The sequence below is a fragment of the Ailuropoda melanoleuca genome, chromosome 10 (genome assembly GCF_002007445.2).
Source record: "Ailuropoda melanoleuca isolate Jingjing chromosome 10, ASM200744v2, whole genome shotgun sequence".
NCBI lineage: Eukaryota > Metazoa > Chordata > Mammalia > Carnivora > Ursidae > Ailuropoda > Ailuropoda melanoleuca.
Window position 1 is genome coordinate 9,142,241 of NC_048227.1, and position 26,166 is coordinate 9,168,406.

Consider the following 26,166-nt stretch of genomic DNA (forward strand, 5'->3'; position numbering starts at 1 on the left):
GCCTGGCCGTTGGCGCGTCCCGAGGGGCGGGGTCTGGCCGTTGGGCACCTGGGGGCGGGGCCTGACCGTTGGAGCGTCCCGAGGGGCGGGGCTTGGCCGTTGGCCCGTCTCGCGGGGCAGGGCCTGATCTTTGGAGCGGTCGGAGGGGCGGGGCCCCTTCCAGGTTTTGGCTTTGTCTCGGAAGCTCGAGGGCAAGATCTGCAGGCTCTGCTGAGTTCTCCTCTTGAGCAATTTACTGATAATCGTTTATTAAAGGCGCTGTTCCAGCCATCACCACAGTGGATCCTTCGGAGGAGGCAAGGCGGGGATGAGATCGTCTGGATGGACCAGTGTGCGCCAAGACCAAAGACAGAAGGAAAATCAGGAGGCGGTTGCAAGGATCCAAGAGAGAGGTGGTAAGGGCCTATAGACAGGTGTGGCCTGGGTAGTGGAAAGGAACTTGAAAAGATTTTTAACGAGATATTTTTGTTTTGAAATTATAGATTCGCAAGGAGTTTGGGAAAACCAACAGGAAGGTTCCCCGTACCTTCACCGGTGTACCCAGTAGTAACATCTCATGTAGCAGCGGTATCAAAACTGGGAAATTGGCATTGATAGAGTCTACGGAGCTCTTTCAGACTTAACCAACATGGAGATATTCTGAAAGACTGACTGATTGATAGGGTGTGAATTCTACCTGCTTGGCTGGAAGGGGAATGTTCCCCGTATGGGGAGCAGTGCCCCGTGGGCCTCCCAGCCCTGCAACCCAGAGTGAGTTGAAACACCAGGGTCAGGGATTCCAGAGTCAAAGGTTTCCATGTCCACCAGGGAACCTCTGCTGACAGTGCAGGCTCTCCCGCCTTTAGAAGGACCCTCTAAGGAGATGGGCTGCTGCAGAGACCGGGTGACGGACAGATATACCCATGAGCTCGGTGAGGACATAGATCCAGTCAGAGAGCAAATGGAGTGTGGCCTCATTTCCTTCCCTTTTGTCCTTGGGCTGGTGGGGTGGGGGTGGCATTGACTCAGCTGTGGGCAGTGGGTGGGGACAGCTGTGGGAGGGGGTGTCCAGAACATCTTGGGGGCTTTTCCTCCTTAATTTGTTATTTAGAACTGTAGGATCAGCCATGAACCACTAGATCACCTAGAGACAAAGCTGTATTTTTTTTTTATTTATTTCAGTAATCTCTACACCCTACGTGGGGTTCAAACTCATGACCCCAAGATTAAGAGTTGAATGCTCCTCCGACTGAGCCAAGCAGGTGCCTGGACAAAGCCGTACTTTTAAGAACTTCATTCACCGAACATTTTGCATGTGACCTTTATCGATCTGGGAGCTTTGCATTTCATTTAATCTCATACTCCCATCCCACTGATAAGGAAACTGATGCTCTAGGAGGGGCCCATTAAGTGATTTTTCTAGAGATCACACAGGTGAAGAGTGAATGTGGGGACACATGCAGGTCTGTGACTCGAATCTGTCGATGTGGGGGACAAGGAAAAGAAAGACTAGTGCTCAGTGGACAGCTCAGTCAAGGCTACAGGATTCTTCCACATGAGGAGTTTAGTTGATTTTTCTAGCGGCCTTTAAGGCCAGTGATGCTATGAAATTAAACAAATGAAAAAAAATTAGGCTCAGGTCAAGTGACTTACCCAAGGTCACCAAGGAAGCAAGAGATACAACTCACTGGGGTGAGTGGGGGGTCTGCTACACTCCCAAGACCCATCCTCCTTCTACCTCGCCACTTGGTGATGAGAAGGCATGGCTCTTACCCTCGAGCATCACAGCTGGACGGCAAGGTTAGCTTGCGGAAGGACAACCAATGACAGAAAGCAGGATTTGGGAAGGCTGGGCAGACCAGAGACGGAGCTCTGCCAATGGGTTTGCGGGGGCACTGAGACTTGGCTGTATGGGCCGTGGACCAGCATCATTGGAAATGTAAAATTCTTAGACTCCATCCCAGACCTGCTGACTCAGAAACTCTGGAGTTGGGGGCCCCTGGCAATCTGTAGTTTAAAAAGTCACATTAGCTAAGTGATTCTGACGCACAATACAGTTTAAGATCCACTGATTTAATGAACTTGAGTTCCAGACACATGTTATTTGCAGCTCAAAGTGTCTTCTCATGGTGGTTCTTAACCTTGGTTGCATATTGGAATCGCTTAAAAAATGCTGGTGGTCAAACCTTCCCCACTGAGGGCTTCTAATTCAATTGGTCTAGACTAGACCTGGTCGTGAAGATTTTTTAAAGCCCATCGAAGTTATTCAAGCACAGATTAAAGTTTGAGAGGCAGCGGTCAGGGATCCAGCCGACTGATTCAAGACTATGTAGAAGGGGATGTTCCGTTGGATCAGGGTGGTGGCTGTGGGGAGGGATGCCTACGAGGCCACCTGGCCAGGCCTTGGTAACAGGTACCACAGGGCAATGGGACGTTGGCAGGAGCCGAACATGACTGTTTCCAGCTTGTGCAGGTGTCTGGTTGATGGCACCCTTCCTGGGGATGGGGAACAACGAAGAGGACCAGGTTTGAGGAGGAAGACCGTGGGCCATGGTCTCAGAAATGACGAGTCCTGGGGCATCTGGATGGCTCAGTTGTTAAGCGTCTGCCTTTAGTCTGGGTCATGATCCTGTAGTCCTGGGATTGAGCCCCGCATCGGGCTCCGTGCTTGGCAGGGAGCCTGTTTCTCCTTTTGCCTGCTGCTCCCCCTGCTTGTGCTCTCTCTCTCTCACTGTCAAATACATAAAATCTTAAACAAGAAAAATGAAAAAAAATGAAATGATGAGTTCTGTTGTGGTTCGTTCGAGGTAAAGGGAGCTGTGAAACATCCAGAAGGGAGGGATCAGGGTGGCTGTTGGGTATGTGCTTTTGTAGCTCCAGGGGCAGAGCAGGGCAGATACAGAAGAGTGGGTACTACTCGGCAGAGAGGCCAAAGGGAATGTTATTACACGAGGCTTGCCACAAAGTGAGAAGGAAGTGGGCCAGGAAGGGACAAGCGGAAGAAGAGGCTCCCACAGCAGGCTCTGGGAAGGCACTGTCAGGGAGGAGGAAGAGCCTGGAGAGAACTAAATTCATGAGGAAAGGGTGGTTCTAGAATGAGGTCCAAGCCGGGGCGCATTGGTGGCTCAGTTGGTTAGGCGTCTGCCTTCAGCTCAGGTCATGATCTCAGGGTCCTGGGATTGAGCCCTGCGTCAGGCTTCCTGCTCAGTGGTGTGTGTGTGTGTGTGTGTGTCTGTGTCTGTGTCTGTGTCTGTCTGCTGCTCCCTCTCCCTCTTTCTCTTTCTCTCTGATAAAATTTAAAAAAAAAAAGAGATCCCAGGGCCCGGGGAAGGCAGGAAGAGCCTGCAAAGTGGTCATTGGATTTGGCAATGAGGGAATCAAGTGACCTTAGTAACAACAAGTCAGTGTAGGGGTGAGGCTGGGGTGGAAGTGGAGGAGGAGACCAAAGACGGAGTGAGTGGGAGGGGAAGAGAGAGGGAGAGCAAGTGTAGATAGTTCTCTTGAGGGAGAGGGGCATCTAAAGGGAGGACACAGAGTCAAGGGGACGTCTTGCAGGGAACTTCCGGGGAATTTTACCTCTCGGAGAGCCACTTCAAACCTTTGTCTGCAGCGACAGCACTTCACGCCTGGGTGCAACTGTTCCCTGCGCGGTAGAGAGAGCTGGCTAAAAGCAGAGACTAGAGTCAGACAGTAACCATGCAGCCCTGGGCTAGTTAACCTCTCTGTGCCTCAACTTTTCATCTGTGAAATGGGGATTATAAATAATTATGATAACTCTTATATAGTGCTATATGCCAGTTACTGTTGTAAGTGCTTTATATATATTGACCCTGAAATCCTCACAACTGACTTATAGAGGTAGATGTTAATATATGTAATAAGTGAGTTAATATAATACATAAAGTGCTTAAAATATTGCTTGGCACTGAGTAAACATGAGATGAGTGTGCAGCTAGTATTGTTATCCCTGTTTTGATTCCACACAAATGAGGCGAAGTCAATGGCCACACAACGCCGGGAAGACTGACTGCTAGTTATGTCCTGCAGTCATCCGTGGAAGTCCTGAGATGTGAGAGGCTTGAATCAACTCCATGAGAAGAGGGATCCAGCAGTGAACAGAATCCCCAGCACCAAGGCCATCGCCTGGTCCACTGCGGGCCCTCAGAAAAGATTTGTTCAATGGCTCAATAAAAGAATCAATGAAATATTGGGGCCACTCACCCCAATTCCCCATCTGAAGTATCAGTTCCTTCTAAGACATCCTGACCAAGTAGCCACCCGACCTCTACTTGCACCTGTTCCCTGGGTGCACCTGTTCCCTGCACCGTAGAGAGAGCTGGCTAAAAGCAGAGACTAGAGTCGGGCAGTAACCATGCAGCCCTGGGCTAGTTAACCTCTCTGTGTTAACCTAACGGGGAGGTCACTACTCCCAGTGGCAGCACGTTCTCCTGATTCTCAAAGGAGGGCCCTGTCACTTCAACTCTTTGGCTCGGCTCTGCCCTCTTCCAACTTGGAAGGTGGTAAGGCTTTCTGAACCTTTTCCTGGCCATGGAGAGAGGAATTCCAGGACAAGTGTCCATCCTCTCTCACCGGGATGACAGCCAAAGCCTAAAATTGGCCTCCCTGCTTCTGTCCTTGCCCCACTGTGGCCTGTTCTTGGCTCTGCACCTAGAGGGATCCTGTTAAGAACTTACATCTGATCTCGCCCCACCCCTATTCAAAACCTTCCAGTGGCTTCCAGCTCAGAGGAAAAGCTAAGGTTCTTTCAAGTCCACCTCCCATTGCCAACTGCCCCTCTCTCCATCCTAGAGTGAGACACACTGACAGTCGCCAACAGTTTTTGGTTTTATTGGCAAGAATTCTTTACAAAATCCACACACACGCATCCACACGCACACAAGGTGCCTGCCCCTGGTTTGGCTACCCCCTTGCCCTGCTCTCTCTTGGGAAAGACCTTTCTGGCCTCACCCAGGGATGCCATCCTGCAGCACCCCAACCCCCACTGGGCAACCAGCGAAGGAGCAGAGAGTGGGAACCTCCTTTTCTGCCTCTCTGCTGAAAAACAGAGGCCTGTGTCCTATCGGGGTGGGGGTGGGGAGCAGGTGGGAGGGGGCCGGGAAACAGGATCGTTCCTCTGAGTTGCCAGTTTTGGCCCCAAGTGTCACAGCTGCTAAGGCCTTGGGATCGTCATCTGGTTGAAGCTTCTCCAGCCCCATTTTGCAGACTGGAAAATGGAGGTCCAAAGAAAGAGCACGAGTCCCCCAGGTCACAGTGTTCGTTGCTGATGGGGCAGCGACTGGAACGTAGCTCTTCCTGGCTTTCAGGAGGTGGAAGAGATTTGGGTCCTGCTAGACCTTCAGGAAAGGGGACAGCCAGAGCCTGGGGCAGGAAGGGAGTGCCCAGAAGTTGTCCCTGGAGCCCACACCCAGGGAAAGCAGCCCCAGGGCAGCTGAGTGAGCAGCGGTGTCTGGCCAGCACTATAAAGGTTTGCCAAGGGTGCCCTCTGTGACTGCCCGTGTGGCTTGCTCAGGTATACAGCCTGGGTCTGTCAGGATACTGGTAGATGTGCTCAACTGGCGGAGGGAGTTCAAGACCGCTGGAGAAAGAGAATGACAGAATGAGAGAGACAGACAGAGATACCTCCTGGGGTCCAGGCCCTTCCTCTGGATGCTGAAGACGAAGGGTTGAGGGAGAGATACTAGCTGGCAAGACTGTCAGCCCCTCCCAGGACCTCTGTCTGCAGGTGCCCTGGAGGCTGGAGGACCATCCAGGGTACATGGCGGGATGGCCAAAACTCTAGGCTACTTTGAAGGCAGGCTAGACCTGCGGTCTGAGTGGCGTGGACATTCCTGGACATTCTGGTGGGCAGGCGGGTGGCTCACGTACTTGGTCGGAGAGCGGGCAGGGAGCAGTACTGGTCCAGCCAAGCCAGGGAGGTCTGGCGGAGGCTCTGCAAGCTTGCCGTGGACACCATCCCATTGAAGGACTCGAACAGAGGCCGAATGAGGATGCTGAACTGGGCCCGGGTCAAGGAGCAGGCCTGTTGATCAGCAGTAACCCTCCCCCAGCTCATGTGTAGCCCTGACATCTGGCCCAAACCCCGGAGAAAGGCCTGGCCACTGTGGCACCTTGAACTTGGAGGCCCCCTGCTGCAGCCGCCCTCCCATCCTGCCATGGCCTGCCCGGCCCCTCTATGCCCATCTTCTGGGCTGCGCTATCCCCCATCCCTGAGCTTCCTGCCCCAGCTCAGCCAAGAGCTTGACCAGGTAAGGGAGTGAGAGATTCCACCAGGTAAGGGAGTGAGAGAGTCTTCAGGACCCACACCACTCAGACTCGAGGTTCTCCCAAACTCCCCTTGGTACATTCTGCGGGCAGGGCTGTGCTCCCCTCTCCCAGGGGCTCCTCCCTCAGTTTCCCTCTGCTCCCAGCGAATCATAGGGCACTACTGCCCCCAGGATGCTGAAGGACTAGAAGGAGGGGGCAGAACTTGAGTCCCTTCCCCTGGGCACAGCTCGGAGCTCCAGCCTGGCCTGTAAGGCCACCCCCCACCCCCACCAGCTGAGGGAGGATACCACCCAGAACTTCCAATTGTGCAGTGTCCGGGTGCGGACGTAGTCGTCAAACATGTCTCGCATCTGGTCGAAACGCTGGTGTGTGATGGGCACCCCAGTAGCAGGCAGCTGCTGCTGGCACAGGCTGGGGGCAGGGGGCCGGTCAGGGCTGGGGAGTCGGGCAGCATGTCCAGGCTCCCCCGCGCCCCCATGACCCCCCCACCACTACTTAATGGCAGCATTGAGCTCCTCGATCTGGTCCCGTAGCTGCTGGGCCTCCTCCTGCATGGCCGCCCGCTCCTGCTGCAGCATGGCGATGTACTCGGCCGTCTTCTGCAGCGTGGTCGCTTTGCTCACCTGCAGGCATCACCAGGGTGGGCTCAGGTGCTGGAGGTGGCCCCACTCTGGGGCCCACTGAGGCACTGGGTGGGAGGAGGAAACTGGGTGTCCAGAGGGTCCTGGGATTTTGTCTTGGGAGGGGGCAGGGGGCGGCGACGAAGGAGCCCTTCGGTTCCGGGGTGCCAGCCCGGGCTGGGGGCTCACCTTGAGGCTGGGCTGGGCGCTGAGTGTGCTCACCAGCCCATGCAGGGTGTCAAACCCCAGTTTAATGTTGAAGCGCCGCTTCTGCTCCGCAGAGATGTGCGTGATGCGCCGGTTCTCCGTCTTGGGGGGCAGACAGTGGGGTGAGCCTAGGAAGGAGCATGGAAGGGCCTAGGGGTGGGCCTAGGGGTAGCAAACAGATCTTGGGGTGAGGGAAAGGTGCCACCTTGTTGTTGTCTGGACGGCCCCGGCTTAGGATGGGTTGAGGGGGAGAGACGCAGACACTCAGAGTCCCTGGGCTCCGCATGGAGCTGAGCTCCCCAGACAGCCGCCGCTCACCACCTGTGGCAGGGACAGACAGACCCACAGACAGACCGACACAGAGGAGAGGGTCCCATTGCCCTGTCCCTCTCATCCTGGCCTCAGATGTAGCCCCCCGTTCTTCCTTCCCCTTTCTCCATCCCCTGGAGTCCCCCAAGCCCCGCAAGCCCTCTTTACCGCTGTGCGCCGGGGGCGAGAGCCGCTCCACTTTGGGGACAATCAGGGGCCTGGGAGGGGCCAGTGTGGCGGCACCTGGAGGTGGCCGGGGCGGTGTGGGGGCCGGGGTCGGGGGTAGGAAGGTACAGGGGAATTCAGGGGCCGTCTCCTGCTGGGGTGGAGAAGGGCGGAGAGTTGGAGTGAAGCCCTGGGCCCACCCTCACCTCCCAGTGCCCGCCATCTTACCGGGGACCCTGAGGGCCGGAGGAGGGTGCTGGACACAAGTGGTGGTTCCAGGGTCTGCTCGGGCTTGGCTGTGCATGGGCAGAAGTGTGAGGGCCACTGGGGCCAGCCTCAACCCCGTCATCTCCCAAGACCCCGTCGCTCCCCTCCAAAGCAGCCCACTCCTCTTTCGGGTTCAGGGCCCACATCCCTAATTCCTCACCACCTCCCAACCCCTCCCAGCTGAGCCTGAGCCTGCCCCTTAAACATTTGCCCTCTGCTCCCACAGGACCCCCACTTCCACATTTGGTCCCTGTGTTCCCCTCTGTGGACCCGGTTCTTCCCATCTCACCTGCTGTGAGCAGCTGCGTGAGGCAGGGGTTGCTGCCCCCTGCAGTGGCAGTGGGGTTGGCAGGGGCCAAGGTCGGGGGGCTGGGCTTCCGCCCTCTAGGGGATGGGGTGGGGGGCCTGCCTCTGGGCCGCATGCCTTGGGGCACTGTGAAGTGGGGCCCAAATGGGGGCTCCAGATACCCTGAGGGCAGAAGGTCTATGGGGAAGGGGGCAGGGGCAGGGCCTGGACCAGGCTGTGGGGTGGGAGGGAAGGCAGTGGGAGCAGACAGTGGGGACACTCCTGGGGCCGGAGGGACAGTGGAGAAGGGAAATCTGGGAGAGAAGAGAGGCTCCTCCTGCAGGAAAGCAGGGGGAGGACCCATGGGAGGGAAGGGGGGTGGGGGGCAGGGCTCTAGGCCAGGCCCCTTGGCAAGGGCAGGGTATTGGGGGAGGGGTGGGGGGACTGGTGGGGGTGGGAGCTTGGGCTTGGGGTCTTCAGGAAGGAGGAAATCAGAGTTCAGGAAGGCACTGGAGTCCAGGGGGCCAGGGCAGCTGTTCCGGGCCTGGTTGGGGGACAGACAGAGCAGGGGAGAGAGCTGGCATTTGCAGCTACCCTGGCAACCTCTTGCCCTGGCTGGGCTCTGGACTGGGCACTGGGAGAGATAGGAGAAACAGTCCCTGCTGTCCCGCGTGCCCCACACACACCAAGGGAAACTGTAATCTAATGAGGGGAGGGAGTGGAACACATGTATGCACAAATCAGGCCTGAGAAAGAGCATCAATCTTCCTGCCCATCTTTCATTTCCAGATAATTACTCCATCCAGCCACCAATCCATCCACTAACCCATCCATCGTCCATTCACCTATTTTTCCTCTCACTTGCAAGCTAACTCCTCTACCCCTCTCTCCACCAGCCCACCAGGTACTAACCCATTCACCAATCTATCCAACTGTCTCTATTTCATTCATCCGTCAACCCATCCGTAATCCCTCCACCTCGCCACCGTCTGTTCAATGACCATCCACTTCTCCAGCCACCAGTCTATTCATCGACCCCCCAAACTGTCCATCTACAAATCCATCTACCAGTCCACCCGTCCAACCAACCACTCACCTACCCACATTGACACCAGCCCGTGTAAGCACCCACCCTCATCTACAGCCCGCCCTCTGTTCACCAACACCCTCATCCATCTACACACGCCCTCACTGGCTCACTGGCTCAGTCACTGGGCAACCCAGCGCTGCTCACGTGCTTGAACTGTGCTAGGGAAGCCTGAGCGAGGCTTCGCTCTTCCAGCGAGGAGCTCACTGTCTAGTTGGAGAGAGACCTCTCAGTGATGAACTACAAGAGTGCCTGAACAGGCTGATGATGGAAGGAAAAGGCGTCTGACCGAACAGCAGCGAGGAGACCTCCGAATGGAGCCTGTGGGTTCCTGATCCAAAATGGCAGCTTCACTGTGTCCTGAACATTCACACTGAGCTTTCTGTCTCCGTGTGCTCTTTTGTGCTTCCCCTCCCATCTGGCTTGCCCTCTTCCAGTCTCTTCTTCTGTCCAAATCCAACCCATTCACTAAGCCCAGAACATCCCGTCTTCCAGGAAGCCTTCCATAAGCAACCTGCTCCTCAGTGGGCCCCCCCCCACTGCCTTTAGCCCCCCCTCTACAACCACCTGGTTCAGTTCTGCTTCACAAGGCTCCTTCCTCCTGAGCTGAATTGCTCCCTCTCAGACGACAGAGATGGGGTCTCTCTCCCCCTCCGCTCCCTCTCAGTCGACCAAGCACAGGACTGGGCACTCAGGAGGTACCTTAGCTCCTGAACATGGAGGCAGGGCTGAGTGGAGTGGGGGGTGGGAGCTCACCTGCAGGCGGTTATGCCCTGAGAGGTGGGTCACACCCGACGAGGCAGGGGGGACCTCTGAGCCCAAGGTCCCACTGCTGCAGAAAGGGTCAGCCATGGGGCCAAAGCTGGGGGGCTCCGGGAAGTGTGAAGGCGTGGCTGTCGGTGGGGGGCGGTAGCTGGTGAAGAAATCTGTAATTCAGACATACAAGGCGACAGAAGTTAGGGATAAGGCCAGGCGTGGCTGGAAGCAGTGGGAGGAGAGTGGGCCTCGTGCCCTGTCCCCAGGCTGGGCTGGCCTGGCTGGCAATGAGGTGGGNATGGGAGGGAAGGGGGGTGGGGGGCAGGGCTCTAGGCCAGGCCCCTTGGCAAGGGCAGGGTATTGGGGGAGGGGTGGGGGGACTGGTGGGGGTGGGAGCTTGGGCTTGGGGTCTTCAGGAAGGAGGAAATCAGAGTTCAGGAAGGCACTGGAGTCCAGGGGGCCAGGGCAGCTGTTCCGGGCCTGGTTGGGGGACAGACAGAGCAGGGGAGAGAGCTGGCATTTGCAGCTACCCTGGCAACCTCTTGCCCTGGCTGGGCTCTGGACTGGGCACTGGGAGAGATAGGAGAAACAGTCCCTGCTGTCCCGCGTGCCCCACACACACCAAGGGAAACTGTAATCTAATGAGGGGAGGGAGTGGAACACATGTATGCACAAATCAGGCCTGAGAAAGAGCATCAATCTTCCTGCCCATCTTTCATTTCCAGATAATTACTCCATCCAGCCACCAATCCATCCACTAACCCATCCATCGTCCATTCACCTATTTTTCCTCTCACTTGCAAGCTAACTCCTCTACCCCTCTCTCCACCAGCCCACCAGGTACTAACCCATTCACCAATCTATCCAACTGTCTCTATTTCATTCATCCGTCAACCCATCCGTAATCCCTCCACCTCGCCACCGTCTGTTCAATGACCATCCACTTCTCCAGCCACCAGTCTATTCATCGACCCCCCAAACTGTCCATCTACAAATCCATCTACCAGTCCACCCGTCCAACCAACCACTCACCTACCCACATTGACACCAGCCCGTGTAAGCACCCACCCTCATCTACAGCCCGCCCTCTGTTCACCAACACCCTCATCCATCTACACACGCCCTCACTGGCTCACTGGCTCAGTCACTGGGCAACCCAGCGCTGCTCACGTGCTTGAACTGTGCTAGGGAAGCCTGAGCGAGGCTTCGCTCTTCCAGCGAGGAGCTCACTGTCTAGTTGGAGAGAGACCTCTCAGTGATGAACTACAAGAGTGCCTGAACAGGCTGATGATGGAAGGAAAAGGCGTCTGACCGAACAGCAGCGAGGAGACCTCCGAATGGAGCCTGTGGGTTCCTGATCCAAAATGGCAGCTTCACTGTGTCCTGAACATTCACACTGAGCTTTCTGTCTCCGTGTGCTCTTTTGTGCTTCCCCTCCCATCTGGCTTGCCCTCTTCCAGTCTCTTCTTCTGTCCAAATCCAACCCATTCACTAAGCCCAGAACATCCCGTCTTCCAGGAAGCCTTCCATAAGCAACCTGCTCCTCAGTGGGCCCCCCCCCACTGCCTTTAGCCCCCCCTCTACAACCACCTGGTTCAGTTCTGCTTCACAAGGCTCCTTCCTCCTGAGCTGAATTGCTCCCTCTCAGACGACAGAGATGGGGTCTCTCTCCCCCTCCGCTCCCTCTCAGTCGACCAAGCACAGGACTGGGCACTCAGGAGGTACCTTAGCTCCTGAACATGGAGGCAGGGCTGAGTGGAGTGGGGGGTGGGAGCTCACCTGCAGGCGGTTATGCCCTGAGAGGTGGGTCACACCCGACGAGGCAGGGGGGACCTCTGAGCCCAAGGTCCCACTGCTGCAGAAAGGGTCAGCCATGGGGCCAAAGCTGGGGGGCTCCGGGAAGTGTGAAGGCGTGGCTGTCGGTGGGGGGCGGTAGCTGGTGAAGAAATCTGTAATTCAGACATACAAGGCGACAGAAGTTAGGGATAAGGCCAGGCGTGGCTGGAAGCAGTGGGAGGAGAGTGGGCCTCGTGCCCTGTCCCCAGGCTGGGCTGGCCTGGCTGGCAATGAGGTGGGGGGAGGCGGGGGAGGGGGGGCTTCCACAGGAGATTGTGAAATTGGGAGAGTTTCTGTCTCAGGGGAAGCAGCAACAGAGGTTTGGGTGGGATGGGCCTGCATGCAGGACAGCAGAGGCTCTGTGGGGGTGTGAGTAGGACCCCGGGAAATAGTCCTCCCACCGAGCCTCACACTTGGCTCATGGGGTCCCCTTCCCCGTCCCAGGCCTGGCCACTCCCCTCTCTGCCTCCTGTTACCAGCTCTGCTGGAGCCATAGAAAGGGGCAGGGTAATAGAGAATGCCAGGGAGGGAAAGGGGTGGGGTGCAAGGGGTGGAGGTCTGCCATAAGGAAGAGCCCCAGGGTGACAGGAGTTCAAGGGGTGAGCTAGAGGTGAGAGGGGTCAGGAAGTCAGTGGGTCTGGGATAAATTGGTTTGTTGGAAGGTCAAATGGGGCCTCCAAAGTAGAGCCCGCGAGTGGGCTGAAGGGCTAAGGGGGTCATAACAGGGGCCAGAGGGTGGGCTCAGAGTGGGGGCAGGAGTGGGGGGGGGCTGCAAAGCCTGGAAGAGCTGGCAGGGAGGGGGCAGCCAGATTGTCTGAGGTGCGGGTTGTGTAAGCCCCAAGCTATTCTGGTTTTGGGAAGCAGCTGCCTGTGGCCTAACCACATCCCGGGCCTGGACGCCGCCCGCCCACCCGCTCCCTTCCGGGCACCTTTCTCTGACCCTGACCAGCCTCTGGTCTGAACCAGCTCGCAAGGCCTCCTGGTCTGGCCCGACCCAGCCCCTCTGGCCTTGGATGGGTGCTGGCTCCACAGCCAGGGTCGCTGGTCAGGCCTCCCTCCTTGAAGGAGACCCAGGAGTGGGACAGACAAGCCCACAGCAAGCCTGGAGCCTATGGGGGTTAAACTTCGTATGTGCATCTTATGGGACTCTGGTGGCCATGTGTCATTGGCCGGCTGTTGCTCTGAGGGTGTGAGCGTGTGGTCTCATGCAGGCTCCATCTCTGGGTGTGTGCCCCAGTGTCTGTAGCTCTGTCTGAGCCCGTGTGTGCCTGCCTTGACGTGAGGCGCTCCGCATGTGCACGTTGGCTCTGTGCCCGTGTGTGTGTGTGTGTGTGTGTGTGTGCGCGCGCGCGCGTGCTTATCATGTGTCTTTCCTTGACCACCTGATTAGAAAGGGTCATCTTGTCCTACTGTTTCTCTTTAACTGGGGGACTGGGTGGCAGGGGGTGAGTGGTCACTGATCTTCTATTTCCCCAAGCCCCAGAGACTGTGGGCCTCATTACTAGGCCCCTTGAGGCCTAGGCTCTAGAACCAGCCATGTATGGGGCCTGCTCCCTGCTTACTGCGGCTGCCTCCTCCCCAAAGCTCTGAAGGGCTCGTGGGGTACCGAGACCAGTCACCACCGACCCCCAGCCATAGCTTGCCCTCAATTGTCCCTTCCCCCTTGAGAGAAGTTGCTTCGGAGCCCTAGCCGGCCACCCACGGAGCCCTAGACTGCCCCAGCTTCGGTCCCCCCATCGACCTACGTCCCCTCCCTGAGACCCTCTCCTGCTCCAAGCCCTCTCCCCTTCCTTGAACACTCCTCCCCAAGCCCCCTTCCTCCACAGAGTTCTGGCCTCCTCACTGGGTTTCCACTCAAGTGAGGAGCTCTGGGGGACAATCAAGGCAGCAGCCCTGGTGGCCTGGATGCTCCCGGCCCTCCCTGTGCGTGGAGTGCTAGAGGCGGCCACACTAGCCACCTCCTCTGCATGACCCACATCCCCTACCTTTGGTTGCCCATGCCCACCCCCACCCAGCAGCCACCCTGGATTGAGAGAAGTGGCCTCCTAGCTCCAGACTTGGCCCAGAGTCCGGGCTGGAGGTGATTTCCTACCTGTGGTGGGGGTACATGTGCCCAGACAGGACCGCTGCCCTCCCAGACTGGTCTGCTCTCTGGGCACTGCCATCCACACTTCTGCCCCCACGGCCCCCACCCTGCCAAGGGCTGAGGCAGGGGTGGGGGTGGTTCCTCATTCCCTAGTTCCCGCCCCACCTCTTGACTGACAGACCCAGGACCCTGTGGGGAAGAAGTGGAGGGGTCATCGGGACTAAGCCTTTATTCCAGAAACCCCCGTCTTACCCCCTGGGCCTTGGCTGAGACAAGCCAACCCTCTATGGCTACCTGACCCCTAGCAGGGCTCCAGAGTCCCCTGAACGTATGACTACTGGAAAGTCTCCAGGATCTACAACTAAGTAAAGGAAGCAATGTCGGGCAGAGTCTATTGTGAAAACAAAAAGAGACATTTGCCCACAGGTACTCATGCAGACACAGGTATCTCTGGGAGGACACAAGAAACCAGTGACCTAGCAGCCCTGGGGTCAGGAGAGAGAGGCATAGAAACACATTACTTAAAAAAAAAAAAAAAAAAGGGGAGGGCGCCTGGGGGGCACAGCGATTAAGCGTCTGCCTTCGGCTCAGGGCATGATCCCGGCGTTATGGGATCGAGTCCCACATCAGGCTCCTCCACCAGGAGCCTGCTTCTTCCTCTCCCACTCCCCCTGCTTGTGTTCCCTCTCTCTGGCTGTCTCTATCTCTGTCAAATAAATAAATAAAATCTTAAAAAAAAAAAAGCTATACAAGACAAAATGCCTGGGATTTTCTTAAAAATGACGTAGGAAGGAGAAGTAGGTGAGGCCTCCATGAAACCAGACCAGTCAAGGGTTGATACATATCGAAGTCGGTGATGGTTACAGGAGGGTTCAGTGAACCACTCTCTCTCTACCTGTGTGTATGTTTGGAATATTCTTTTTTATTTATTTAAAGATTTTATTTATTTATTTATTTGAGAGAGAGAGAGCACGAGTGGGGGAGAGGCAGAGGGAGAAGGAGAAGCAGAATCCCCGTTGAGCAGGGAGACCAATGACTCAGGGCTCCATCCCAGGACCCCGAGATCATGACCTGAGCCAGAGGCAGACACTTAACCGACTGAGCCACCCAGGCGCCCCTGGAATGTTCTTTAATAGCTTTTAAAGGGAATTATGTAAATAATAAACAGGCCCAAACGAATCAAAGTCCCTTTCTTTCCTGAGATTCCCAACATCCACTATTTCCTGGGAGCTGGCAGAGCCTGTAGCTTCCACGCCCCTGGGCCCCGGGGCCTGCCCAGGTACTCAGTCTGAGCCTGCTCTCACCTGAGGCCACAACAATTGCATCCCGAGTCCGGACAAAGGGAGACCAGCAAGGGCCCTCAGAAATCACTTAGACCATCCGTCCTCCCAGAGGGGCCTGGGACGGGCCTGAGGGCTGGTGGTCATCGGGTGTGACTTTCCTCACACTAGCCGGGCCAGTCCACACACACCCCAGCAGGGGGCGCTGCCTCACCTGAGATCTCCATGAAGTCGTCCAGGCTGGGCTGGAGAGGCGTCAGGTCTGGCTGGATCATGTCAGCATTGCCCACGTAGGCTGGAGGGGGGCAGAGGTGACGTCAGGAGCGGCAGGAGGGGTGAAATGGGGGCCTCCGCACCCCGGCCATCCTCCCTTGGCTGCCCCGCTTCTCGCAGGCCTCCCTTTCCAGGTACAGGCCCTTACCGTCCTCAGGGGGCAGCTGTAGGGGCACGGAGCTGGGCTGCGTCATGGTGAAGAGCGTGTCGGAGATGTCGGACAAAAAGCAATCGAGGTCCAGCAGCTGCCGCCCGCCGGGCTCCTCCTCTGGGCCCCCAAGCAGCACGGGCACCACGCTGGAGAAGAGCTGCTCGCACCATCGCTCTGGTGGCTGCCAACCCCCTTCCACCTAGGGAGACAGAGCCTTCAGCAGCCACGAGAGGGACACCGGGGTCTTCCACTGCCCCTCGCCTTTCCGTATGGCCCCAGCCTGGGGGATGAAGTGATCAGCAGGCCTGAAGCCTCTGTGTGCACGGCCGTCCTCACCTTTCCCTGGAGGACCAGTTTCTATGGTCACCCCATTGCTCTCTAACAGCTGCCCCCAACAGAAAGAGCTGGATGGCCTCTTATCTGCTGAACAGATAAGGGTCCCCTTCCTGCCTCCTGTACTTTTTCCTGCCCGGAACCCCAGTTCTTAGGGACTTCTGTTCCCCCATGCCTCCCAGCACTTGCTTGGCTAACCAGAAGGTTGGGGGGTCTTCCCACCTCTGCGCTCAAACGCTCCCCCTCCTCCGGGGAGAAGGGCTCCATCAATGAGAGGATGGCAGCCACACCCACTGCCCTCGTGACCCCCCTCCCCGGCGACTTCCTTATCCACCAAGAGGGAAGCTGTCAGTTCTCTGGATCCGGGGAGCACACCCACCTGCTTTGGGATAAGGAGATCCCCTTCCCTGCTGGATTTACGGAGCTGCAGGAACACACAGAAGTGGACACTCGATCGCTTGTCCCTCTTGCATCACTGCCCGCCAAGGCCTCCCCTACTCACAAGCTTCCCCGGACCAAAGGCAGCCCCATTTCCCCTCAGGAGCTCCTCCGCGCTAGGAGGTAAGGAGGCGGCGAGGAGACTCGGGGCCACACGGTGGCGCTGTCAGCCTGGGTCTTAATGGGAGGCGGGGTTGGGGGGCGTCGAGGGGAGTCCCGCCCGGGCTCTTCCAAGAGAGGCAGTAGTCCGCAGCCCCCCGGACCCCCTCCCCCCACCACTGACCCGCTTCTTGTAGTAGATACGCCACTTGTGGTACTCGCGCATCACCACCTCGATGCGCCGCTTCCAGTAATTGCCCTCCAGGACGACGGCCTGGGGAGGGCCAAGGAGGGGGCTCCGTGAGACGGCTGGCACTGACCCCACCCCTCCCAAATCCCGTCTGGGCCAGCTCCTCCTGCCCCGAGCTCGGAGACACCCCTTCGGAGGGGCCGGGCTCGGCAGGGAGGCAGGCAGGAGGCAGGCAGGCGGGAGGTCCCGCGGCTCAGCTACCTCTGGTTTCCGGTGCACATCAGCCTCAGGCCCCTGCAGGGGGGTCACGAAGCCACACACGGGGCTCTTCCTCCGCTCCACATCTGAGAGAAGGGGGCCAGGTCAGCGGGGTACCCGGCTCTTTCACCTCCCACCCCAAGGGTACTGGGACTCAAATGCCACACTATGAAATCCTGCTTGGCTTCCGAAGCTTAGATAAGTGCCACCTTCTCCAGGAAGCCTTCCTGCCTGCTCTAGACCTCCCAGAGCCCCCTCTTTTAGGGGACCCTACAAAAAGAAACCTCCTACACCTCCTGTGCCTCCCTTGGGAGCCCAGGAGGTGTGCAGGCAACACTCGCTGAATGGAATTGTGGGACCACAGGAAGTGAGCTGCTCCAAGAAGGTCAGACTGGCAGGCCAGGGCCCGGAGCCCTTGGTCTCCTGCCTCAGGCTCCTTGGCACTGCCCAGTCTGATGTCAGAGAACCACCCTTGTCCCCTCAAGCCACCGAGCTGAGCCCTTTTCCCACCACCTCCACTCCCTTCCCCATCTCCAATTCAAACTCTCTCTCCCCAGGCTCCTTCTTTGGGGCCCATAAACACATTTCAGGCTCCCGTTTACCTCCCAAACTTTCCCTTTCTTTGCCACCCTAACAAGCTAATCTTCTTCCCTTTCACCCCTTTGCTTTGCCCCCAGTTCTGGAAGCATTGTCATCAGCACCCCCACTCCATGCCTCCTGGGCTCCTCTTTACTTCCTGTGACTCAGCGCCTGTCCCCACTGCCCAGCCAAGGTGCTTACCTGCCCTGGACCCAACCTCCTGGACCTCAGTGCAGAGCACCCCCTCCTCCCTTGGCCAGGGAGCCTTCCCTTGGTTCTCCTGCCTCCTTGACTATTTTCATTGGCCCTTCTGCAAGGTGTGCCTCCAAATCTCCCTCATCTTGCCCCTTTCCAGCTGCAGAGATTTTCCAGTTGCCCATAGAATCTCTGTCAGGATGTCCCAAAACTTGGGGGGCGGGGAATTAAAAAAAAAAAAAAAGGATGTCCTAAAACTTGACACTCTCAGATGTTAGGAAACGTCCCTCCCGAGCCTGTGCCTCCTCTGGACAGCCAACACTGCCTCCCGGTCACAGAAACTGCCCATCGACCCCCAGCATTCCTATCTAACCATGGCCTAATCATCTCCCTCTTGTCTCACTCCCGAGGATGTGTGGCATTTCTGCCACTGTCTCCTCCCTCCATATTCTCTGTCACCAGCCCCCCCTCCCGGGTCTGGTGACCTCCTTCATAGGCCCTACCTTGAAGCCAAACAGCTTCCCCCCACCACAGCCCACCACTCTCTGGTTTTACTCTACACGGAATGCCTTTCCCTTCCTTCCTCTGCCTCACCCACACCTGCCCACCCATCAGGAGAGCCCAGGGCAGTCCCTCTTCTAGGAAGCCTTCCCTCCTCTGAAGTCCCATAGTCTTATCTGCCTGGCTCTCCACGTGGCCTTGGCCATTTCTCTGCATGCTGGCCTCCCTGTGGGGAGTAAAAGTGGGAGCTGCGGCCCTTTAGCCTCAAATCCCTGAATCTGGCGCAAAGCTTGGCACACAGCAGGGCTTCTGAACCCTGGGACACCCACACAGTGACTTTTCCTGCCTCAGCCCTCAGCAAACTTCCTCTGGGACAATTAACAGATGAGGGGGACCACCCGAACATGAAATTATCGGGACCTTCAGCATCATTTACAAAGTTCTGTCCTAAAGGACAGTCTCCAAAATGATCCCCATGGGATTAGGGGAGGGGTTTGTCCTGGTGGCTGAGCGTGGCTGGGAACACAAAGGGATGGGCCCCTGGGTGTCTGGACTCCCAGGGGGTGAGAGCAAGGAGGGTCTCAAAGAGTAGCTGCCCTGGGTTGCCAGATGAGGACATGAGCACCAGGATCCCCAGGGGGTCAGGTCTGAGCAGGCCTGGCTGGTCCTTCCCTCCCCCACCCCAGGGACCCTGCGCTCTAGACAGAGGAGCGGGGACCATGCGGCTCCTGGGGCTGGGGCAGGCTTTATTTAACACTGAAAAGCTTATCCATTCAGGAAGCCACCTAGCCCCTTGCACCTGTGCTGGGACAGATGCTGGGACAGGGAAGCTGCAGGTCAATCAGAGCATTCACGGCTTAGTTGGAGAGATAAGAAAAGCGCACACATAACATGAGCTCATGCAAGGCAGGGATCCCACCCACGAGAGGGGCACAGTAGTCTGGGAACTCAGAGGACACCAAGATGATCTGGGGGTGTGACAAAGGAGGAGATCTTGGAGTCCAGGAGCCTGCAGAGGGGTGGCAGGTACAAGGCGGATGAGCCAGGCAGCCCTCCAGCTGTCCCCACCATTCACCCTTTCCCGAAGCCCACCTTCAAACCCTCAGAGCTCAGGCAGAAGGGGCGTGCCTTGTGCTGCCACTATTATCACTATAATATTATCATATTATCGCCTTCGCTGAGCCCTTGTGTGTGTCAGGACTATGCTGAGATATGAATGATCTCACTGAAAACTCACAGCAAATCTCAGAGCAGGACCTTCTGTTATTCTCATTCTACAGACCAGCTATCCTCAGCTAGGGAGGCTAGGGACTTTCCCAAGGTCACACAACTTTGGGGGGGCATCCTAGAACTTGACTCAAACCCCTCTCTGACACAGAACCTGGGGTGCTTCCAGCAACTCAGGCAATAGCCAGAGACCAGGGTCTGCCTGTCAGGGTGAGGACCCTGGGGGGGGGGCATCAGAAATTTCTTCTCCAGAGAGAAATGTTTGCATCCCATCCAGCTTTGTGAGGGAAGGGTAGAGAGTGTGGGGTGGTGGGGGCAGTGGCAGTGACTCCCTCTGGCCTATCAGCTTCCTGGTTAGGGTAGGGCCCAGTCCTACGTGTTCTCAGGTGAGCCATCCTACGTGTTCTCAGGTGAGGACTGGAAGCCAGCCAGCTGGGAGCAGTGAAAGGAGCACTGGGCTCAGAGCAGGAGAGCCCTGGACTTCCAGCCAGTCACAGCTCTGTTCCTTTTATGCTCCATGACCCTGAACAAGTTACCAGCCTGGGCCTTACTTGCTCATCCATAAAATGGGGGTAATAATTTCTATCTGCCGGGGTTGCCAGGAAGCCTCGAATACGATGGTTTATGAAGTACTGGGCACCCGGAGATAAACAGAAACCAGAAAACCCTCCCTCCCTCTGCTTGGATGGAATCCAGGGGACCAGGACAGAGAATACTGAATATGTTCCCTCCTGGGCTGTGTGTTCCCAGCTCAGGGTAGCCTTTGATCCTGTAGTAGGACTTCGCTGCGCTGGACAAGGTCCCAACCCAGGGCCGACTGGTCTGAGGTTGCTCAGTTTGCCATGGTGGGTGGGTGGGTCTCGAATCCCCGAATGAACGACTGTGACCTTCTCAAGGGCATATCAGATTCAACCATCATTTATTTAGCACCAGCTTTGCGCCGGGCCCGTTCATACTTGTTATCCCCAGGCCAACCAGGAAAAGGAGGACTGTGGCCTTATTTTGTAGGTGAGGAAACAGATTCAGAGAGGTTAGTCACACAGCCTGTGGTCACACAGCCAGCAAGGGCAGAGACTGGGTAGGAAAGCAGCTCTGGGCAAGTCCCAAGTCTGCAGCCCCCTGCACTCTACCGCATGGCCTCTCTGGACCCCCACCCCCAGGGTCCATGGGGGCACCTGCTGGGGTTAAGGACTTCAGTAAAGTCTGGGGGAGACCCAGCCCAGCAAGATCCTTATTTTCCCCATTTGTGACGTGATGCCACTGGCCCAGACAGCGTCTAGCACCTCTTTCCACCTGGCATTTGAGGCACTGACTAGGCTGATGGAATGCAGAAAGGGCCTTGAACTGCCCTCCAAGTCTCTGCCCATGTTAGGACTTTTATGGGGTGACCCTTGCTGTGCCTAGAGTCCCCGTAGAGAGCATGCTTTGGGACGAGTTCCCTGAGACCTTCTGGGGGTCAGATGTTTGTGCTGGCCCCTAAGGGCCGTGGGGGGCGGTTTCCTGGGTGTCCCCCACGTGCAGCCCCCCTGCTGGTGAGGCCCATGGTGCCCACTCACACTGGATGTACCAGGCCCTCCAGATGGCGTTGTTGAGACGGATCTTGTCCCGGCAAAGCAGCTTGAGGCCTTTGAAATTCTTCCACTTGGGAGACACCAGCTTGCCACTGTCAAAGGGAGAGGGCTGGGTCAGGGGGGTGGGCAAAGGGAAGCTGGTGGAGGGGGGGATGCTCCTGCAGGCCTGGCTCCCTGCTCTTGCCATGCACTGGGTATTCATTCACGCTGGGCCACCTGAGGGTCTCCTCCCCAACCCTGAAAATCCTGCACCTCCCTCTTACCTGCCTCAAATTCCTACCCTGAGAGTCAGACCTTCAAAATAGGTCCCTGCTAGGGGCCCTCGTGTTCTCTGGCAGGAGCCGCTCATTAACCTACCGCCAGGACTAAAGCCAGGGCTGAAACCTGTTTGTCAGCTCTGTCCTCAGGACAATAATGCCCATGGCCTCACAGACCTCTGTCTGTAGGCCCGCTAGGGAGGGTTCTCAGGCCCATTTCTTAACAGAAGAAAACTGAGTGTCAGGAAGGTGAAGGGACACTCCCAAGGTCACATGGTGGAGATTCACTCAGGCCCCGTGGCTTTCTCTCCACCAGTCTCACTGGCCCCCTTCAGCCTCCAGGGGATGGGGAAGGTGTGCCTGGGTGGGGGAGGGAGTCCCTTCACCAGAAGTGGCCTCCAAGCAGCCAGCCGCTGCCTTTTACTGCCCTTCTGGCGTCTGCCCACTCCGGAATCCCAGGATGGCAATCTGGGTTGAGCTGGAAGGTGTGCCCCTTCTCAGGTGTATGTGCAAGACAATAGCCGTCAGTCTCCAAAGGATGACAGCTGGGATGGTGGAGTGGTGGGCAGTGGGGAGGCAGCACCCTGATCCCGACCCCTAACCCTGACCCTAATCCTAGCAGTCAATCAGATCCACGAGATGGAAGAGTCCTACACAGGTGAGGAGCTTGACTCTCAAAGTCAGGGTGTGTTAGACACAGGCCAAGTCCACCACCCCTAAGGAGCTGACCTAGGAGGTCAAGATGCTCAGGGTCTAGACCCCCACTGGTCCCTCCCTTCTCCCTCCCTCCACCTGGTCCACAAGCCAGGGCTGTATACCAGTCCCTTCTGGCCCACCTTCTCCAACCCTTGTTCACATGAGAGGCTAAGGCCCCAAGGCTTCGTTTTTCAGAACCCCAGGCCTGCTTTCTTCTGAGGCTTCTCCCTCATCTTGGGGGTAAGGGGTGGGTGGGTGGCAATCTGACTCCTACAGCCCCTTAGGTGCATGGGTCACTGGGTCCCCTCTCCTCTCTGGTCTCCAAGCTCCTATGTTTGTTTTGGGGTAGGGAGTGGGGAGGACTGCCACCCCAGGGTACCACAGGCCTCATTACCCAAGTAGAGTACATAACCCATGCCTGCTGGCTGGCCCCCTCCCTCCTAAGTTAGATAAACACCATCTGTCTAGTAGGGAGACATGGATGGGGGTACACTGATACTTCCCAGGCCAGCTTCTTCTGTGGCACCTGGGGGGGACTCCTGAGTTTGTTGCCCCCGCCTGTATCCCAGCAACCCCCCAGCCCACTCTGATCACCCAGTGCCCCACGCCCAGCCTGCCTGCCCTCCCACCATTTCCCAGCCGAGGCTCTGATGTGTGTGGCCAAGGCGGTGTTCGGGGAAATAAGACAGTGACAACATCCAAGCCCAGGAGGAAAGCAGTTTGTTTATGCCGGGCCTGTTGGCTGGGATGGGAGGCAAGGGGCCCAGCCTGGAGGAAAAAGCCTGGCACCACGGTTTAAGGCTTCTTATGACCCATAGAAAGTCTGAGAATCTCGGGGATGGGTTGGAGAAAACTTAAGACTCTTAGTTCAGCCCGACCGACCCTCCACCCCCTACCCCATCCCCAATCTACCTTATAGGAATTTCCCGAGAGTCTCTCTGAGAGTGTCCTCCTTGATCTCTCCCGGAGGCCATGCTTTCCATAGCTAGCCAGCTCTGACCCTGAACAAGTGTTTTCTTGGAACTTCCAGAACCTGTCTCTCTGGGCCTTCCACCCACAGAATCGTGGACTCTGGGCCTCCTAGGAGGGAAGTCCTCCCTCTGTCCACACCGCCCTGCTGAGGATGAAAGCTGGCCAGGCAGCCACAGGCTGTCCTCCCGGTCAAACACCTCTGGACCCCTTGCCTTGCTGTCCTTTCCCATCCAGTCACTCTCTCGGGTTGCCCTGGCTTTCCCAATACTGTCCCTTCCAGGGGACCCCTATATTTAGGGGTATTCGAGGGCTAAAACACTGTCCCAGTCTGAACCTCAGATTTTTCCTCTAGCGAAGTGGGGGTAGCCAAAGTGTCCTCTAGTACTGAGCCAGCTCCATCCCTGGTGCTTGGGCCCCCATAGAGATGGAATATTCTGGGTGTTTCCGGAGAAAGCACAGTCCTCTCCTCCCCAGCTCCCTGGGTCACATCAGATTCTAGTCAGCCTCTTAGTGGGGGCAGTTCTTGGAGTGTGCTCTGGCCCCAACCTTGTCCCTTCCCCCCTGAACCTCCCCTTTTGGCCACCCATGGTTTGGGGTTGGATGGGATGTGGTATAAAGCAGGAAGCTAAAGTTGGGAGCAGGTGAGAAATGGGGCGTCCTGGGAGAGCCTGGGGAGGAGGGGTGCCCACATCCGGTGTACCAAGACCTTAAATGCCCTCTCCCAGTCGGTCCCGTGATGTCCCAGGAGGCGGGGGAAGGGAAGAAAGGGACGGGAATTTGAACTTTCCACATCGGTCCGGCGTCCTGGACGATCAGGTTGCAACATGACCTGGGCCCGGGGCCAGAGCATGTGGGCCAAGGTTACATCGCCTCCAGCCAATGGGGTCTCGGCTGGGCTGCCGCGTTTGGGGGTGGGCAACACCCCCGCAATCCCCACCCGGGCTCCGGCTCCTGGTCAGAGCCTGAAGGGCCGGGTCCGTATCCAGCGGTTCTCAGAAGGGGAGGAGGCGCCGCAGAGGAAGAGGAGTATTTGCACAGAGAAAAGATCAAGGCCGGCCGATCCCCCTTTCACCTCTACGGTTTTCGGTTGATAATTTATCCTGGCCCCTCCGCTCCTGGGAACTTTGCTCCAGGGCACTGGGCCAGAACCCGGGTTCGCGCCCTCCCCTGGGACACAGGCGTGGAGCTGGGGCGGGGCGCGGTCCGCGCTCTCTGCAAGGCGCCGAGCAGGGGTCCCAGGCAGGGTTAGGCGCTCAGCCTCGCGCGGCAGCCCGGGTAGGCGAGCCCAGGCCTCCCGGGCACCAACCCCCACGCGGCGTGCAGCACACCCTGCCGGGCGACCGCTGGAGAACTCTGCCAGCTGCGCCCCTTCTGGGTCCCCCCGGGGCACACTTCTCCCGCCCCCCTCGATCTAGCAGGTCAAGAACAGGTGTCTCGGCTGTTGGGGAGTGCAGGGTGGACGAGAGACTGGGCTTCGGTCGACGTTGGCTATGAGTCCGGACGATCGTGGGCGTGAGGAGTGTCGCCAGGGTGCTGGAATGGAGTGGGTCTGGGCCGGGGGTGCTGGGGAGGGAGCGGAGAGCTGAGGTGGTCTGGTGGGGTGGCCCCCAGAGTGGAGGGTGTGGACGGCTTAGGGTCCTGGGGCGCGAAGGATGCCCTGGCATTTCTTTGGGGGCAGAGGAGTCGGGACGGAGAGAGGGGCCCGCGGTGGGCCTATGGCGGTCAAGGTGGAGGGCAGGCGGTCCGCGCCCTGGGGAGGGAGTGAGGGTGGTGAGCAACGGGAACCTGGAGGTGCACACTCCAGGCGGAGGCCGGTGGGCTGGGCCCGGGCCGGAGGACTCTGGGGGCCGGGGCAGAGGGGTGTCCAGAATGTGGTCGGAGTGTCCGAGAGCAGCCGGGGACCAAAGTTTGGGGCCGGGTCGGGTGCCCGGGGCCCCAGCGCATGGTCCCGCCACGGAGGGCCGAGGCTGTCGGGCCCCGGAGCCGCCCTCACCTGTAGGCCAGGCTCATGCACTCGAAGAGGCGGGTGAGTGTGGGGTCGATGCTGCGCGGCCCGAAGTCTGCGGGCCCCATGGGCCCCTCCTGGTCGCGCCGCCGGGTCAGCGAGTCGCTGTGCGGCGACGACACCATGAAGTGACCGCTGTGGATGACCTGCGAGCGGAGCAGCCCGCCCGCGCTGCGCCGGGTACTCGGGTCCTCCGAGTCTGTGTCTGAGTCCGAGTCTTGGCTGGGGACGACCCGCGGGCCGTGCAAGCCCGCGGCCAGACCCGCCAACGCCCCGGCCATGGCTTTCGTCGCCGCCGCCTCGCCCGGGCTCAGAGAAGCCGCCGGCGCGGCTAGCGAGGCCCGACTGGCCTCATTAGCATGACCCCGCCCCTCCACCGCAATAGGTCGCCCGAGGGGCGGGGCCTCCGGAGCGGGCGGGGTGGGGCTTAAATTAGCATAATCGAGGCGCTAGATGTTAGCGTCCGGATCCCCGAGCTGCTAGCGGGTCTGGAGTTTGGAAGAGGAAGGGGTCCTTATCTCCCCTCCCGCCTTTCTTTTTGTGGTGACCCTCCTTCGCCCGAAAGGGGTCTCAAGAGTTGATTATCAGTCGTTCACACCTGCGCCTGAAAGTGCCTCAGTGCCTGGGGTTCCCCTCACCCAACTACACCCGTCTCTCCCTGCCCTCTCTGATCTCTCACCCCTTCTCAGTCCTGCACACAGCTGGAAGCACCCACCGCTCAAAAGCCTTGTGTGGCCTGGCCCGCAGGAAGGTTTCAGCAACCCCAGTTGCCATTATGATCATCACTACGCCTGCACAGAGGCCCAGAGCGTTAATGAGTGTGAATCCACTGGTGATGGCTGACAGCTGGCAAGGAGGAGCCTTGGTCACCCTCCCCTGGACATCCCCCAGGCAGACCACCTGCTCAGGAGATCTGGACACCCCCTCTCCCCGCCCTGAGGTCCAGCTCCTGTTCCTCTCACCCTGAGAACATGAACCAGGGTGTTTGGTCTGAGGCACTCACACTGGCACCTTTAACAATCCTCCAAGGTGGGATTCTTGCCCCATGTCAGGCGGTGTCACCAGAATCCACAGGAGTGGAAGCACACCTGAGTCTCTACAGAAGGCCAGCCACGGAACCTGGTCTAGAATTCCAGACTTCCCATCCAGGGCTATCTCTGGTGGGGGAGGGGAGGGTTAGAGGCCAAGGGTGGAGGGTGTGGCCTAGGTGTGTCACAGGAGGGAAAGGGGGGGTAGTCTGCTGGGGGCTGGAAGCTGG

The 26,166-nt window shown here is 58.0% G+C and overlaps 1 protein-coding gene across 1 annotated transcript; it reads right to left on the minus strand.

Annotated features, from left to right (window-relative positions):
• Positions 1 to 4,804: 4,804 nt before the first annotated feature.
• MLXIPL (MLX interacting protein like) lies at positions 4,805 to 25,243 on the minus strand. Its single transcript, XM_011230167.3, has 17 exons — positions 24,897 to 25,243; positions 20,964 to 21,070; positions 16,909 to 16,991; positions 16,642 to 16,731; positions 16,300 to 16,344; positions 15,585 to 15,786; positions 15,378 to 15,458; positions 11,741 to 11,910; positions 8,122 to 8,662; positions 7,794 to 7,861; positions 7,569 to 7,719; positions 7,297 to 7,412; positions 7,074 to 7,193; positions 6,760 to 6,887; positions 6,552 to 6,675; positions 5,866 to 5,995; positions 4,805 to 5,575 (listed from the first exon to the last, which is right to left on the minus strand). Exons 1-17 carry the CDS (start codon positions 25,187 to 25,189, stop codon positions 5,457 to 5,459), a joined length of 2,568 nt encoding a protein of 855 aa, XP_011228469.3. The 5' UTR covers positions 25,190 to 25,243; the 3' UTR covers positions 4,805 to 5,456.
• Positions 25,244 to 26,166: the final 923 nt, after the last annotated feature.